Below are 18048 nucleotides of genomic sequence, written 5' to 3'. Positions count from 1 at the left end.
AGTGTAAGAATAACATTTCTTCTTCTTTTATAAAAGCTTTGTTCTATCTTTGGTGCTACATAACTGTGAATTATTTCCTTTTATTGTTATATGCATGTGTTTTCATGTTTTCTCAAGGCCAAGATATACAGGGGGGGGGGGGGGGTTGAATAAAGATTTAGTAAGTCAGGAGTGTTAGAAATGTTTACATTACTATCACATTTTCAAACATTGGCTGGTGTCTGTCTTACGTAATTGCTGTGACTGTTGAGTGCGAACTATAATTTATTACTCATAATGAGCTAAATTTGAGAACTATCTCCAACAGATGTTATTGAAATACAATAGTACTATCATGGTACATATATCTTCTGTTAGGTTAGAAGTAGCTCTATTTCAATGAACCTTATCCTCAATATTTATATGCTATATGCTTCAAGTGTGAACTTGTTGATAAAATGGAAGCGAGAACTTTACTCAATTTCAATTATTTTGCAACTTCAAACCACCAGGTGTCTGTACAGTACAGTACTGTATTTGATGATTATCCTAATTGGGTTTCTTATTGCTGGCTTGGTAACAATTGTCCAGTATTTCCAAGATGCTTTGTGATTTGAGAAAATTCTTGTCACTAGTTTGGTATTGTTGCCTTTTTCATTAGTTTTACAGTTTTCAAAACCTGTGTAATATCTTATGATTGTTAAAACAGTATTTTCTACTGGTCACTTGATACACTGCTCTATGATATGAAGTATGCAATTGGAAATAATTAAAGTATCATTTATTCTGGTACCTTCTATAGTGGTCCTGTTATTGTAAGACCCCTTACTAGTCAGTTAGTTGGTGTCCGGTCCTTTTTATGCCATAGTCCAAAGCCTTTTTCTATTATTTATTGTTTCCTTCGCCAACAAGGTTGGAAGGAGGTTATGTTTTACCCCTGTTTGTGTGTTTGTGTTTGTATGTGAACAGCTTCCTGGCCACAATTTTAATCGTAGATTATTGAAACTTGCAGGGATTAACTGTTATGTAAAAAGCTGGAAATGATAAATTTTGGAAAGTTGAGCAAAAGGTCGAGAAATAAGCTGCCGCGGTGGAGGTCTGCGCTCTACTGAGTGCCCCTCTAGTTAACATTAGAGCTGAGAACCAGCTAAGTCTTTGCTATGCCCACTTGTTCTTGGCTTTGGCTACAATTTGGGAATTGCGCTTGCCTGCTTGAGTCATTTTGGTCTTTGACGCCTATTTGGGAATGCACACTCTGTCAGCGTCTATTTTGATGTGTGCTGTTATGAAAGAGAGAGAGATCTGCAAGTTCCTCCTCGGAGAAATATAACTATATAATCGTAGGTTAGTCCTGCCTATCAGACCATACTTCTCTTTCAAGTACAGTAATCTAATCTTAGAGCAGTCCATTGTAACTGATAATATTTGAAGTTTCCTCAAGATATGGCAATGGGACTTAGATAAGAAGATGCAAGGAAAGAAATAGATGGAGAAACGTGACAGGAATCGCTTGAGTAAAGATCATAGAAAAATGTGGAATCTTCAATAATAACTTGAGCTGGTACTGCTACATAGTTATTTCCAAACCTTTTGCCTTTATCAGTCCCTAAGAGATTACCACTATCCCGCTGTCAAACTAAATACTCTATGGTATTCAGCTTATGAATATTGGGAAATATCAATTGAAATAAAGCATATTTTCATAATGTAATATGTCAACTTAATAGTTGCTCAACATTTATATGTAAATTTTCTTACCTACTTACAATCTAGAGGGCTTAGAAGGAGTGTAGTTAAAAATTTTTAATTATACCTGAAGAATGTAGCTTATGTTTAATGGACAAGTATTGAAATAATGAATTTTTGTATTGAGTAGAAGTTGCAATTACAATTTAAGGTCATGTTGAGTAATGATCTTTTTTTTTTCCACAGTCCCTCGTAGCTTTCCCAAAGATGAAGCGACAAGTTATATGTATGTCAGGAGAAGTTACGTCGCCTAAAGATTTCACAGAGAACACAGTTTTTTGGGTCAACCAGGAATTCGCCCCCATGTAAGTTGATTACCTCCGCCAACGAAGTTGGAAGGAGGTTATGTTTTACCCCCTATTTGAGTGTTTTTGAACAGCTTACTTACCACGTAAAACTTGCAGGGATTAACTGTTATGTAAAATGATGGAATTAATTCAATTTTGGAAGGTCGAGATCACAGTCAAGCAAAATATCCAGTTCACATAATCAGCCATAAGTTTGGACATCAGTGTCATTGAGACCTCAAACTTAGTTCATATTTGAGAGCATGAAAATCCACGTCAATTAATACGTGTTAAAGTCAAAGGTTAAGGTCGAGAAATAAGCTGCCGTGACTGAGGTTTGTTCTCTACTGAGTGCCCTCTAGTTTCATAACCGTTTTCTGTGTATCTGGAGGAATTTCTTGGGTATTACTTATTCAAAAGTGATTGTTTTCCTCTTATTAGTAGGAATTTATAGAGTAGAATTAATTTGTAAAGAATGGAGTTCAAATTTTTTCATTTGTTTGATGTCGGCTACCCACCAAAATTGGGAAAGTGCCTTGGTATATGAATGTAAGAGAGAAAGAGAAACTTTGGCTATCTTTTATAAGATGAACACTACCTAGGTCATAGCTAGAGGTAATGATGGAGAAAAGCTAAACTTTTTTATTCTGTGAAGGTCTCTGTCTTTTTGAAAACTATATTTCTATCAAGGTACTATAACTGTTACAGTTTATGCATTCCTAGTAACATTTGTGCTGTGCTAAAATCCACCCATTCCCTCAAAGATATTCGTCAAGAGTAGGAAATGAAGAGAGACCATCTAAACGAAATACAGTACCTAATATGAGTTTATGTACTGTATGAAAAGAAAAATCATTGTGCTCTTACTAAAATTAAACAATTCTAATGGTTCTTCAATTAGCGTGAATGGTTTTTGGGGGCCACATATTTATTTTTCCAAGAAAATGTTTCGATCATATAAGTTTGAATGTAATTATTCAAGCACTGTACATCAGATCTTAGGGGGTCTGTTTGGAGTTTGTAAAACATTGATACAAAACATGCTGAAAGTTTTATTGTTAGTTTACTTAGATTTGTTACAGAGGTAGGAAATTTAATCGATTCTACTCTGTGAATTTTAATTTTCCTTTTAATGGCATTCCTTATGTTGCTTTATCTTCTTTTGGAACCTTTTTTTTCAAGGTTACCCACTTTTTCTAATGTATTATGTCAATTTTCAATTTATCCATAGTCGTCATTACACCAACTCTAATTTAATCATTGTAATTTCCCGCCATAATTATAATTAACCATGAATATTAATTGCTACTTTTTAATTGGGTTAAAAAATTTTCTGGGTGCCCATGATTATTTCCATTATTCTAATTTTAACTGATGATATCTCTGCTATTCCTTCAGTCTTATTGTGTGTATTATGTTGGATGAGATGCTCACTTTATATTTATAATATTTATATCCATGATTTTGAATTGGAAGTTAAATCCGTGTAGCCCACTTCTTACAACACATCCATCTTATTATTATTACAAGCTAAGCTATAACCCTAGTTGGAAAGGCAAGATGCTAGAAGCCCGAGGGCTCCAACAGGGATAAATACCCGAGTGAGAAAAGGAAACTAGGAAAGGAATAAACTACAAGAGAAGCAATAAACAATTAAAATAAAATATTTTAAGAACGGCAACAACATTGAATTGTATCTTTTATATATGAACTATAAAAACTTAGAAAAAAAAAAAAAACAAGAGGAAGATAAAGAAGATGGAACAGCATGCCGAAGTGTACTCTCAAACAAGAGAACTAATTTAACACAGTGGATATCCATTTCTTATTGGATAAAGTATTTTATCGATGGTTTATAGCTCAGGTAGGATTGTCGTTGAGGTATCCTTGACACCTGAGAGTTGCTTGAATAATATGCTTTTATTAAGGGTAATTTTCCAAAGGGTTAAACTTTCACAAATGCACAAAAAATTATATTTATTAGAATCCTGTCTTTCATTTCTTATTTAAATTTTTGTTGAATAGCTATTTTTTTTCGTAAATAGTTTTTAAGACAACTAAAATTTTGAATTAACAATTTCAGAAAGAATGGAAAGCCTCAAAAACGGGGTAAAGTCAACCTTATCGGCAGACTACAGCTAAGTACGGAAAAGAGCAAAGAAGAGGATAATGAAGGCATCGTACAGTTAAGAATTCTTCGCACTCAGGTTAGCCTTTGGTTAAGTTTGGACTGTCTTTTCGTTGCAATATTCTATTAGTAGTGTGTGAAATAATTACATACAAATTGCCTTTTTTGTGTAATTATTTCATATCTGAAAGGGATGTTTTATTTGTTTAAATGAAATATTTTGTCATTTCTTTGCAATTTTTTAACTTGTCATCAATACAAACTGTTCCTTTACAAATACGCCTTGTTCCTATATTTCTACAGACCATTCATCCTTTAAAATGGATGACTTTAGTGCAAGTTACTTTTGTCTTCGCCCCACCCACAAGGGGGTTAGGGAGTTTGTGCTCTCTTACTTCTTTACTAACTCCTCGAGTTGAATCTCTCTTACTTCTCAACCAGCCCCTTGAGTTTGCTCTCTCTTACTTCTCTACCAGCCCCTTGAGTTTGCTCTCTCTTACTTCTCTTCCAACCCCTTGAGTTGAATCTCTTATACTTCTCTACTAACCCCTTGAGTTTGGTCTCACTTCTCTACCAACCCTTTGAGTTGGCCCTCGTACTTCTCTACCCCTTGAGTCTGCTCTCTCTTACTTCTCTGCCAACCCCTTGAGTCTGCTCTCTCTTACTTCTCTGCCAACCCCTTGAGTCTGCTCTCTCTTACTTCTCTACCAACCCATTGAGTTGAATCTCTCTTACTTCTCTACCAACCTCTTGAGTTTGCTCTTGTACTTCTCTACCAACCCCTTGAGTTTGCTCTCATTCTTCTCTACCAACCCCTAGAGTTGGCTTTCACTTTCCTCTCTATCAATCCTTCTTGCAGACTATGTCTGCCAAGAACCAATCACTTCATCCTCCTGTGCAAAAGAGAGAATGGAACAGTCTCTTACCAAACTTCCTATAGATATTTGTATCTTCTCCTTGTTAGGCAGTCAGGTTTTCTGTGACCTAGAACTGGATTTCTTTTAAGTAGCTTCTACATTCTATATGGAGCTGAGCTATTTGGAGGTTGCTGGAGTCTCCTTCCATACGGGACCAGAAAGGATGACTTGTCCAAGAAAGTAGAAGAATCTCCCAGTTTGGTTTCAGGGTGACTTCCTCCCACTAATGAACAGGTCTTTTGTTTGAAAGAAAGATAGGTTTGTATACGAGTAGGAACAAATAGTAAAAATTTTTTTTAAATATTTTCTCATCTCAACCAGTCCTTTCCTGGGCTTACGGACAAAAGTAGCTATTCCGTGACAGGTTGGGCTTCCTCTTGACATGACCTCTCATTAACCAAATACTTTAACGAGAGTCATGTCTTTCCCATTCTATTAACCTGACATTTGTATGTAATTATATAAAAGATTGTGTTTCATATTAGTTTTGATTCCTTGTCTTTATTTTTTTACCTATAAAGTTGTGCAAGTAATTTTCCATATAGTTGAAAGCACAGAAGAGCGGTAGATTTAGTTAACCTTAGAACTAGCAGTAGTTTACGATTGGACTGGTGTCAGAATTAGAATGTATTGTTCATTTTCTTTACCGAAGTAACATTCTCAGGTCAGGATGATATCGTTGAGAGGATCCAAGAGGTCATCCAACGATAGCAACCAGGAGACCTTCTTTATACAGCACTTTTCTTTAGAATTAAGCGTTTGTTAAGCCACTTTTTTTGGTCTAAATTTCAAGAATAGGTTTGTTGGAAAAATTATATTAAAAAAATGTGGGAGGAATGGAATCATAATCTTGATAGTAAATTGAAAAGAGGTATTACTACAATTATCAAAGTGGATTAAGAAATGAAAAAGACATGAAAGGCCAAGTTTATAAAAGTTGAAAAGAAAGGAATGTGATGGTGCATGAAAGCAGTATTTGGAATAAGGAGAAACTAGATAAATTATAGCAAATTGAGAGGTTAATAGGACCCTTTGGAAATTAAAATGGCTGTAAAATATCAGGAATGACAAGCAATTTATTGCAAGCATCTGTAGAGCTAAACAAGAGCATGACAACCTGATTAAAGGATAAATATAGAATAGAGGGGAAAATATAATGAAATACAAACAAAAGGAGTTTTAACTAAAATTTAACTTGGAAATCACAGAGAAATAAGATCACTAAAACCTAAAGGTGTTGCATAAAATTAATTGGAAATTACAGAGGAATAAGATTGCTTGAGTAAGCTATGAAAATATTTGATGTCCTTTGGTGGGGAGGATATTGAGAAAGTATAGAATTGCAGGTAAATGTTTCTTTTTAGTAGAGAAGAAATTATGGTATTATATATATAAGTAAATTAGAATGCTGAGATTCCTGTACAATGGTGAAGGGTCCTATTATGAATTAAATAATGGCAGAAAGATTGATGAAGTGCAAATAGATTGAGAGATTAAAGATTGAAATGATTTGATCTCATGGATATAAAGGGTGGTGAGATGTGAAATTAGTAGGAATTGATTTATTGGATTTGATATATAAATTATGAGTATAAAACCCACCAGCCTTGTGGCCCTGTGATTCCATTGAGTGTCCGAGTGCAACTTGGGTAAAACCCATCAGTTGGAAGAGGTTGAACAAGAAGGAAATGGAAAAAGGGGGTTAAAGTAGGATAATGTGCCCTTGATGAGATTCTATCAGAAAGTGCACAAAACGGTAGAGCATAGAATATGGAATACGAGGGAAATTAATGGAAAGATTCACATCAGAATTTATTAATAAAATGTATTAAATACAGTATGCTGAACTCTATAAAATTTATATATATATATGTACAAATAGCCAATGTTTTATAGTATATTGTGACAAATCTAAAATTCTTATCCCAGTATGATAAAGCCCTCTATAAGAATTTTGTGCTCGTACTGATTTTGTGTCTTTCAGTGTTGATCAGACTGACTGTCATGTTGTTAAAGAGGCAGGTGGGTCATCCCAGATGACACATTCACTCAGTTTGCCTATAGTGTTACCATACTGCAGGGTTTCTTAGCATTTAATTATTTTATTTTTACTTTTGAGATACTGACCAATATTCCTGTAACTAGGGTTGTTTTTCCTTGGTACTTGGCAATTCAAAAGTAAAAACTTTTATTTAAACTTAGGCAAATCAATGAAATTTTATCCCAGAAATTTTTATACTGTATTTACTTTTGAAATACAGACCAATAATCCTGTAACTACTGTTGTTTTTCCTTGGTACTTGGCAATTCAAAAGTAAAGACTTTTATTTAAACTTGGGTAAATCAATGAAATTTTATCCCAGAAATTTGTAATATACTGTACTGTTTTCTTTGGTCTTTAATTTTAGGAAGCCATTGTGAAGATCTTGAAAATGCGTAAGAAGATTTCGAATGCGCAGCTACAAACGGAGCTGGTGGAAATGTTGAAGAACATGTTCCTTCCAAGCAAGAAGCTCATCAAAGAACAGTTAGAGTGGTTAATCGAACATAAATATATGAGACGGGACGATGACAACATCAATATATTTATTTACATGGCTTAGCCAGTAAAAATTATATTTCAGCAGTGGAGAAACATTAGTTTTTACTGTGTCCCAACTCCAGTGTTGACGCGTCGTTTACAATACGTACATGGCCCAAGTGATTTTGGAGGAGGATTGTGATGATGCTTATATTTCTTGCAGTATAAAAATGTTCATGATCAGGTTGATACGACTCCTGGACTTCTCTTACCAACTGGAAGGGACTGCTTCAGCTCAGCATGTTGTGGCCATATTAAAGGCCATCTGAAAGAACAGTTGAAAATGGTTAACTTGTTGCAACATTCTGTTAAATAGTACTACGTACAGGAGACAAAGTTACGTTAAAAATTCATTGCTATAAATCAGAATTAGCATTTATCAAATTGAGAATACCTTCAGCAATCATATACTGTCAAGTTTCATGTACCTCTAATGAATTTTTATTTACTATTGTAGAGTTGTTTTTAGACTCATTTTACATTTTTTCCTCATTGCCGAGATCAAGTGAAATGGAATTTGAATATTTATATTTGCGGAATAATGTTTATTTACATTCATGTTATGAAAATTATACGGATTATAACAGGTAAAAGAATTGGCCGAGATTTTTTCTGTTCCTTTTTATGATTTAATGTCCTTTCAATAATTTTTCTACTACCTATGCAATTATATGGTACTCCCATCGAGAAAATAATTGAAATTTAATGTTGCTGTTGGTATTTCAGTGAATATTTAACATGGAAAGAGATATTTTTTTTTCACTATGATTTGTGAGGAAGTCTCCATTTAAAAATGTTTCGTCTGCATCAAGTCGAGGAAGAATAATTCAAGTGAGCTATGCAAATGCGATTTCAACTCTAGATATCAGATGGTCCGACACCAGCGTGTAGATGGTGAAAATAAGTCATTTAGTTAATGAAAAAGAAGTGTCAAAAAAGGAAAGCCTGGGAGAGAAGTAGCCTTTTGTCGAAAGACTTGAGGAAAAACTTTAGCCCTGTTGGGTAATTTTTTTTTTTTTATGATGTATAATCTATGATGCCTGTGTATATAGTAGGGAAGAAATATAAAGTCTCCTTTAGCTGTGCAATGCATAAGTGTGTGGACAGGATGGAAGAGTGCATTAGATTTATGTGATCACTTCTGATTATACTGTATTTTGATCTTAGTTTATCTTTATTAACCGTTTATTAGAATTATGACGTTGAATCCTCAGACAGGGACAGTTTTGTATCATACAGAAAGATATTTATATGCTTTTAGTTTTGTATTTATGTAACCTTTTCTTGCTGAAAAGCCCTTATAAAATAATGGAACACTTAATAAGATATTAATGATATTTGGTTGTAAATTTTACTCCGTATTTATTTCATCATATGCTATCCAAATATGGCTTGAATTTTCCTAGTCTGCAGTTATTAGGTAGTGTCTAGACAGCTTTGTAACAAGTACAGAAAAAAGTATTGGAGTCTGAAAATCTGAATTCAATTGAAAAGGCACCATTGAAAATGATTAATACCTTGTGAAACATACTGTTGGTATAATTGATTTTAACCTAGGTGTTTGTCATTGTTAAAACAAACCATGGGATCACTTCTTAAAAAGAGGAAAATTAACATCTTATTGTCATTGTTAAAACAAACCATGGGATCACTTAAAAAGAGGAAAATTAACATCGTATAGGAGAGTGCTGGGTAAATTTTCTTGGTATTGCAGTTGTCCCTTATCCGAAATAAATTGATTCCAAACTCCTGTGTATACATGAAATTGTATATGGTATAGCACCGTGTTAGTTTACATTTTCAACATAGATACTCTCCATCATTTTAAATGCATTATAGAAAGTTGCATAACACCACCTTTTAAAATCATTTGGGAAGAAATTACACTTTTCTGTTAAGAAATAAAGTTTTAAGAGATACATAGAAATTTATACAATAGATTAAAGTATTACTTAGATATAACCAAAAAGATTATGAGGAACTTATACTGTTTGATTATGTATTATCTTTATTATCTACACATAACATTATACTTCTTTACTGTAGTGTACACACAACATTGTCATTATTCATACTAAACTCGCAGCTACAGTATAGTTATAATAAATTACTATACAGGCAATGATTACAATGATAATTCTTCTATCAATATTGATGATCATGAAGTTGTTGCAATGCCTACTTGGTTAGGTAGAACAAAGGGAATGTTTGTATTGTGCAATAATATGCTAAATTATTTTCTAATGACACATTAGGAAATGAGTCTTGTTTTGTTGATACAGGTTCCTCTCTGAAAACTTTGTGATGGGAAATTTTCTACAATTTTTTAATTAAAAAATTTGTTCTGACCATGGTTTATTACATTTCATTCTATAAAGTGATTGTACTGTATTTCAGGATTTTATATTATCCAGAATGCTTGGGAAGTTTTTATTTATTGAGGTGTCTTATCTTCCTTTGTATTCCTGCTGATTTAGTAAGTTGCTCTGATTCCTTCATTTGCTAAATGTCTCTCTATGGCCCTACTCTGCCAATGATTTATTAAATTGTGTTTCATTATTTGAAATTTGTCCATTGCCTTCAATATGATCTTCATTTTACCATCTTATCATATTAACAAATAGTCCTTTGCTAGGTAAGAGGCTACTCAAAACCATTTTCTTTTCAGCATTAATCACCGAGAGGGTCCTAAGTTATATACTACTCTGTATAAGCCATTTTTTATAATAGGTAATCCAGTCTCTTATACCATTAAGTATGTCCTCTCCATTTACTTCATGGATTCCTATGAAATCATTTACAATTTCAGCCTTTAAAAGCTTCTAACTTGTATGCTTATTTTTTATTTCAGCTAGTACAGTGAGGGCATTGTAATTTTTATATTGCATTTGCAATGGAGATTGGCTACATTCCATGATATCAAGGTTCCCATTCAGGGCTCTTTGGGTGTGATCAAACATCAGCGGGGGTGTAGAATGTACATGACCCTAGTACATAATACCCTGGTCAAGCAGAAGCAATAATTAGGTAATTATAGAAAATACACCATCATTTTGATAGACACTGGGAAGAAAACAATGGCAGTAACACTTTTTTTTTTCTAACTGTAATGCCACAGCATGTACAGATACTTTGATATTTTAAGTATATTGGTAGTCAATCTGATTTGGTTATTTAATCACATTTGTGCTGTAATACATAGTTTGCTTTGCAGTTTTGAGGATTGTTTGATGTTGAATTACAACAAATTTTTTGTTGTAATCGAATACTTATTCTGGAAGGTATACTTTCTCTTTAGTGAACTTTCATTCTGTTAGGAAATTTGGTAGCTTCATCTTCATCACCAGATGCTGGGTCTTTAATCTCGCATTTTTTAATCGATACAGTGAATAGGTTTGATGCTTGGTGATATTGATATCTGAATATTCCTTGCCCAGACGTACATGTATTGCTATCTGACGCAACACATTTTTGCAGTCCATGGGAGAAAGATTTATGTTCATGTGTTTTAAACCATACCTCTAGGGCCATCCTTGTTCTTGTCTCTACTAAACACTTGTCCCTTATGACTGATTTTACTTTGGCAGTCAAATGGTTGGAAGCAAAGCACTACAAAATGTTTTATTGGGATGACTTCTTGTAACATCTCTGGTATTTCTACAATATTCTAATTTCTCTCCATGATTTACATATAGCTAAAATTTTACAGAAAGAAGGGTTCTTCGAGACTTGGCAGAATTACTATGAGCACTACTATAGTACTTTGTAGTCATATTAGCTGCAATGTTCCCCAACGAGTATTAAAACGTAGTAACGCAATTGAAAAGAGTGGATCACTGGGACAGAAGCAACAGCTCAGAGATGAATAATTAGGGCCACTTAAGCATTATAAAATTTGTATTGTTTTAACATTGATTATATCCTTCCATAACAGCAGTGCAAACTTTGAAGCAGGACCAGTGGATACTAAGGGACAACAGTGCTGCACTTTTTTCTAAAGCCTGTCTATTGTAATTATAATTATTAATTTACTTGGTAAGTGCGGCCTACAATTTTTCACACATCTGTTTTCCCTTTACTTTCCTAGAATTAATTTTCAGTTTAATTGAAATTAGTTAATATTGATTCCCTTCAAATATATCAATGCAATATTGCAATTATATACAGCATATTGAAACAACAGTCCTTGAAAAATGAAAATGTATGTAATTGCATATTCTGTAAATGATTGAAAAGTAGTTGACCATAAAAAGATGGTGAAACATTTGACAAAAAGAAGCATTGAAGTTTGATGTGGATAATGATAAATGATCATAGAAGTGACTTACCTGTGACATTTATTTTCTCATAATTTTGATTTTGTCTCCTGATAATTTTATTACAATGTGATAGTCATAATCTTCACATAAATGGTTTTGTAAACATCATACTGAGCAGTACTTATATTCTTCGCAGTGACTTCTTGTTCATCTGCTATGTTACATTCTACTTTTTATCTTTTCTCTTTGTTCTTTTTCTGTGGCACTGTCAAACAGATTCAGCTAAGTCTTCCCTTCATTTTCACTTTGAATTAAGAAGTACTTCAGGCCACCCCTACAAGTGCTTGGAAATAACTTGGTTGCTTGGCTGAACTGGTGCATACTATTCATGCTTTGACTGTTCTTATATAACATGGCCCCTTTTTCATGTTTCTTTTGCTTTGTTTTTTTCTGACTTAAGGTTGATGACAGACTTTTTGTCTTCTATTAATACTCTGCGTTACTACTGTATATGTCTTTTTCACTCCAAATTACTTGTGCATTGGGAAACTAAACTTTTGAATTCAATTCAAGATTAAATTCAACAGTGATCACCTTTTAATTATTTCAGTTTTCTAGGCAATATAAAATTTCTTGCCGTGATGCATAATTACAGTGAAGCCTCCGCTTTTGTGTTTGACAATAGAACCTTGATTATATTTTGTCTTTTTAAAATGGGACTGTCCTTGGCATTGGTAGTTCTCATTCTCATTGCTTTCTTAAAGAGAGCTTTGAGGTAATTGGCTGGTCTGTTGGTATGCCTCTCATGTATTTCGTACTTTATTGCTCATTTTGATTCTAAGAGCTGATACCCATCCACTGTTGTACTTTCATGTTCATAAGGGCCGTTACATTTATTCAGTTGTCATCTGTTGTAGGAATTCAATTTGCTTTATTACTCTACGATTTCTTTGTGATATTAATCAAGAATCTTTTTGTTTATGCCCAACATGGTACACGTGCCAAGCCTACTATGACTTCTGGTGTTGTCACTGATCTGAAATATTGATAACAGTTAACTAATAAGTTAAACCTTTTCTTTGTTGGGTTTTGGAACACTTGTCATAATTAGCATTAGAAGTAGTTTTTTATTTCAAATTTTTTTTTTTCACACTTGCTGATGGATCTTGGTGTGGATATGTCGGTACCAGTTAGCTCTAGTCTTTCCTGAAGATCGACATGGTATTCTAGGGCTAACATACTCTTGATTAAACTCTCGAAATGTTAGGTATTTTGGGGTTTTCTGGCTTAAACGGTACATAATTTCAAGTACTTGTATCCTGGTTTTTATGAGTAGCAATAACAGAAGTATGTTCAGTCTTCTTTTGTCATTTAGTATAAAGCTTGCTTGGTTCTAGTTTCATTATATTTCCAGCTGTAATTTCTATTTTTTTGCTTTTCACTCATCAGCAGAAATCAAAGTTCACAGGAGAATGAAAAAATTAACAGACTCAGATGGTAGCTTCAATGTTTTGTTAGTGGATGTTATGACAACAAAATTGGTAATTATATTGTTGCCAGTGAGATTGGTAGTTTCAAATACTGTAGTAAGTTTCTTGCAGAAACTTACTGTAATCCTCATGGAATATATTTTCTTTTGGTAGAGGTCTCTTCCAGTCTGTTTATCAATTCATAGCATTGTTTCTAAGATGAAAGAACTTTAAAAGTAAGAGTTTAAAAATACCATGCTCGTGAACTACAAGAGGCTGCAGATTAGTATGCACCATAATCTTCTGAACTGCCAGTGCAAGTGGTGTAAATTATATGCTAATTTACAAGGAAGTGATACATTGAAAATAATGGACGTATATACAATATAGGTTTATTAATATTGGAGCAAATTTGTCTTTTGTGCTGAAGAGTTTAAGGAAAGTGTTGCCATTTTTTTCCTTTTTGGTTCATGATCCTCTCAAAATGGTTATGCATATTATGTCCAAAAAATGTAAGTGAATGTTATTCACACTGCCTTGAATAGGAACACCGATTGTCCCCAGGTTTGAAGTTGGGCACCTAACCAAGAAAGGTATTTTAATATTAGCTTGGCTTAAACAAGGTGCTGAAAATATTACTATTTTAAGAGAAACCAGAACAGAGTGTAATGGTACTGGAAATAGACTAATTTGTGCTATTAAGTTGATTTGAAGGCCAAAGTGAATTTGAAGTTTGAAATTGCTAACAATAGAAATGGTGTACAGTACTGCATATTGAAAAGATTTGTGGTAAAAATATTATATCCAATAATGTACTCAAATACAAGGTTACATTTTCATTAAGATTGAGCAGCTTAGAAATAAATAAAACAATAGTGAAACCTAAGCTTTTTGTTACAAACTGGGAAACATGCCATCCTCATTATTTTAATTTTCAATTTTGTAAATTATGACATTCTTAATTACAGAAACTTTTCAGCAAGTGCCTGAATATTGTCTGAAATGTATTGAAGGAAGAATATTTAATACTATTACTAGTCTAGCCCTTAAATCCCTTCTATCCCTCGTATATATATTAGAATGGATTCATAATGTTATTTGACATTTAGCAAATTGCTCATGTACTTAAAAGAAATCTTTCATTATATTTATTACTTAGATAGATTACGTTATATGTGGTCAAGGTTTTTGAAGATCCAAGCTAGTATATCAACTATTGATTTTCTTTTATTTAGACATGAAAGTGGCTCTGTTGTTAACATTGTGAAGTTATTTAGCAAATGTATTTTACATTTTTTATTATTTTTCAAATTGTAAATTTTGTTACTTTAAGAGATGCTTGTTAATGGGAAATTTCCTTTCAACTTGAGGTAAGGACTCAGCGTTTTAAATATTTTCAGATTGCAAATTGTACCAATTATTTATGTGAATATCTAATGAGCCGAAAGATTGAGTTGACGCATTGTAAATAGACTGCCCTACAATTTTTTTTTTCTTACAGCTTATATCATAAAAATTGCAGTAAACCTTTGTTCACTTAATGAGACAGAGAGGCTGATCCATAATACTTAAGAGTGCATGTTACTTAGATTAAAAAGATGGTTGTACATTACATGATTAATTAACAATAAATATAAAGAAAACTTATCAAATCTTCCCAGAAAAAGAAATATTTATACCTAGACAATTTTAATTTACCATCTAAGAAGTATACATTTAACATAAGACTTGAGTAGATATAAACACGGTTACCATATATTAATACTTTTCATAGTTTTAATTGTGACACTATAATGGGAAAAATGAAAATGCTAATGAATCAAACAGTGGGTCCGGTTTTGGGTTGTGTGAGAACTAAATGCTTCATTCCCCGAATACTGTATTTGCAATAGCCATATTTAAGAGGAAATCTCATTACATATAAATTATTAATGAATTCACAGGTCTTAATAATTTGAAAATAAGCTTTTGCAGTAAATTATAAGCATATTAATAAGAAGTGACCATTTACGCTATTGTACCATGAAATATAAATGGTTTTTGCTGGGTATGTTGTGATGGGATTTATAAATACCAACAATAAAGTTGGCCTTATGAATAAAATGCATCTTGCACAGTCAGATAATTTGTCGTGTACGATGTTTCATAACCCGACCAATTAGTCAATTACAGTACGTATATTTAATTTGTGTGGTTATATAACAAAAAGAGCTTTTTGTATACATTTTAATATGCTGTAATGAGCAAAAATCATGATAAGTTTATGCAAATATTAGTCCCCCCCCTTTTTTTTATTTCCTTTCAACTTTGGTAACTGAAGGTTTATCTGCATTTTTAAGTTTAAATTCCCATCCATTACGTACTCAGGTTTAAATAAGGGTTTACTCGACCCCCAAAAGAATAAGTGTAAGCAACATAGAATTCATCATGCCTGACATTTGTTTGGGAGGTAAGCTCAGTGACGAGCATTCGGATCTTTCCATTTGCACCTCCACATTTTACTCGGTAAATTTTTTCAATTTCGTATTTTCTTTGTAGCATGTGCAGTATTTTGAAAGAAAACTTTAGGATTCCTTAAATTTTGATCACTCAGAATGTACTTTTATAACAAAGGTAGGTATCTCTCAAATCAGAAATGGTCATATAATATCTAATGCACATCGCGGAGAGTGCTCTTACGTAATTTCATATTGTATATATTACTTTACTAACGTGTAATACCAGGCAAAACGCCATGGAACACAGTAGCTTTTTATTTCTGCTGTGTGACGGGCAGGATGGGGTTAGTTTTAATTCACGATGCATATATCTTTTCGGATTTCGTACTCCATTAATTTTCCTCTCGATAGCTTCTCTACATTAATTTTGGGAGCCTTGATAATGAAATATAACCAGCAGTTTGGCGGCATTTGTCTCCACCTCATTTTTGCCATCTGTTTCAGTAAAGATCTATGTTATTCAATACACTACTTGTTCAATACAGTTATTGTAAGGTAATTTTTTTCAGTTAAATTTTTTAAGTTCTTTATATCTTCATTTTTTTCTGTGAAAGATTTGTTAATTTTATGCACTTTTAAAAACTCAACAACTCAAAATTTGCCCTACATGAACTTTATGCATATAGCAGCTTTACTTTCAATGTTAACTTCAGAAAAAATAATCTTCTATAACCAAACTTTCTTTCCAGTCTGTGATAGATTATACTTTGACTTCTGGCAAGTCAAGAAATAAAATCTTGTTTGACAATAGCTTCTATTTTATTACCCACTTTGGATAATTACTATTAAAGTTATGTGGTCTTACTGAAGTAAGTCTTACGTGAGCAAATATTTCTCTCGCTTATGTATGCAGTCTATTAAAGGTCTAATTTTGTTTTGCTGTGAATAACTTTGTTCTTTAAAGAAAATTGTTTCTTGAAACGATTGCAACAATTTGTATTTGGCTTTAGGTCAATGATTTATAAGATTATAGTTCATTCCAAATCAAAAGCTGTTTTTAGGGGATAGGTTTAATTATATAAGGTATAGTTAAATTTCTTAATTTTACTGCTATCTGTCCCCAGATTTATTAATTACATAATGCCTCACATTTAGTCAGGAAAAAAGGCTTATCAGGGAATTCTAATTATATACATTGAGTACATTTTACATATTGTTAACTAAGTCTACTTTTCAATTTAAATTTTCCTGTTTTTTTTTTAACCCGATTTAGCTATTTGAGTAACTTAAATTATGCATTTCTTCAAAGAATTAGGGTTTATATAGGAGAGGATTCTCAAATTATAGAAATAGAAGACTTTCAGGTCTCGTACATGACAATATATTCTTTTAGTATAGATTATGGAATACTGTTGACTACTGGGTGACTGAAAGTCACCGAGTTCTAAGGTAACAAAACAATACGGAAAAAAAGTTCTATAATTTTCAAGCTTAATTTTCCTGTTTCGAATTTTCTATTGGCGTAAATGATTAAACTTTTCTTCCCGTTCTCATTGAAAAGTTACCTTTCCGTATTACCACACTAATATATATATATTGAGGTGTATTCAATTTTACCACACTAATATATATATATTGAGGTGTATTCAATATGTGCACATACCATGGAAGGCAGGTTTTCGTTAGCAGGGAATACTCATACCAAGCATTCAGAGAAATTTTACAAGTATTCTTCATGGAAGAGATCAAATGGCAATTTAATATTACTGTAAAGTTGATCATTCTGTAGACACTGATTTAGAAAGCAGATGTATTCTTATTTCTGTCAAGTTAATTCTTTACTGGTTGGAGATGTGTAATTTTTTAAGAACACATATTCCCCTGTCAAGGCTTGCACCTCATCTGTCCCTCATTTGCGTGTAGTATATTTTATTTATCAATTAATATTCTTCCTTGACCGTCTGCAAATTTGGATAATGCTGCTACTTGGGATGCAAAAAGCAGCTTACATTTCAGAGATAATTCAGATTATTTAGCAATGTTTTAAAAGTAACGTACATCAGTATACATACAACATCAGTTTATGAGATTAACCCTAATAGGGCTACCATCTTTAGACAGTACTTAAAAAGTTCTTTTTTGTGTTAGTTCCCTCGGCTTCCTAGTTTTCTATTTCAATCGTTGTTCATGGAATTAGCCATATATTGTTCAGTACTGGGAATGGGGGAGAACCTAGGAGTGTGA

General features: G+C 32.9%; 2 protein-coding genes across 7 annotated transcripts in view; one reads left to right on the top strand and one right to left on the bottom strand.

The window, feature by feature from the left end:
• Positions 1–15454, top strand: part of Cul5 (cullin 5) — a 51668-nt gene extending 36214 nt beyond the window's left edge. For all 5 annotated transcript variants that reach the window (XM_068355732.1, XM_068355720.1, XM_068355737.1 and 2 more), the window contains exons 14-16: positions 1912–2030; positions 4096–4219; positions 7466–15454. In XM_068355732.1, coding sequence (XP_068211833.1) covers positions 1912–2030; positions 4096–4219; positions 7466–7660 — 438 coding nt within the window. In that variant the 3' untranslated portion in view covers positions 7661–15454. The remainder of the gene's footprint in view (positions 1–1911; positions 2031–4095; positions 4220–7465) is intronic.
• The window catches only part of Dbp45A (putative ATP-dependent RNA helicase Dbp45A), a 65568-nt gene continuing 54941 nt past the window's right edge, over positions 7422–18048 (bottom strand). For both annotated transcript variants that reach the window (XR_011040760.1, XM_068355764.1), the window contains one exon: positions 7422–7903. Coding sequence is in view for 1 of the 2 variants with exons in the window: in XM_068355764.1 (XP_068211865.1) it covers positions 7874–7903 (30 nt within the window). In the remaining variant the exon portion in view is untranslated. The remainder of the gene's footprint in view (positions 7904–18048) is intronic.

This window comes from Palaemon carinicauda, chromosome 2, assembly GCF_036898095.1.
Source record: "Palaemon carinicauda isolate YSFRI2023 chromosome 2, ASM3689809v2, whole genome shotgun sequence".
Taxonomy (NCBI): domain Eukaryota; kingdom Metazoa; phylum Arthropoda; class Malacostraca; order Decapoda; family Palaemonidae; genus Palaemon; species Palaemon carinicauda.
The sequence above is the reverse complement of the archived record's forward strand: the minus strand, read 5'-3'. Positions and strand labels throughout refer to the sequence as shown.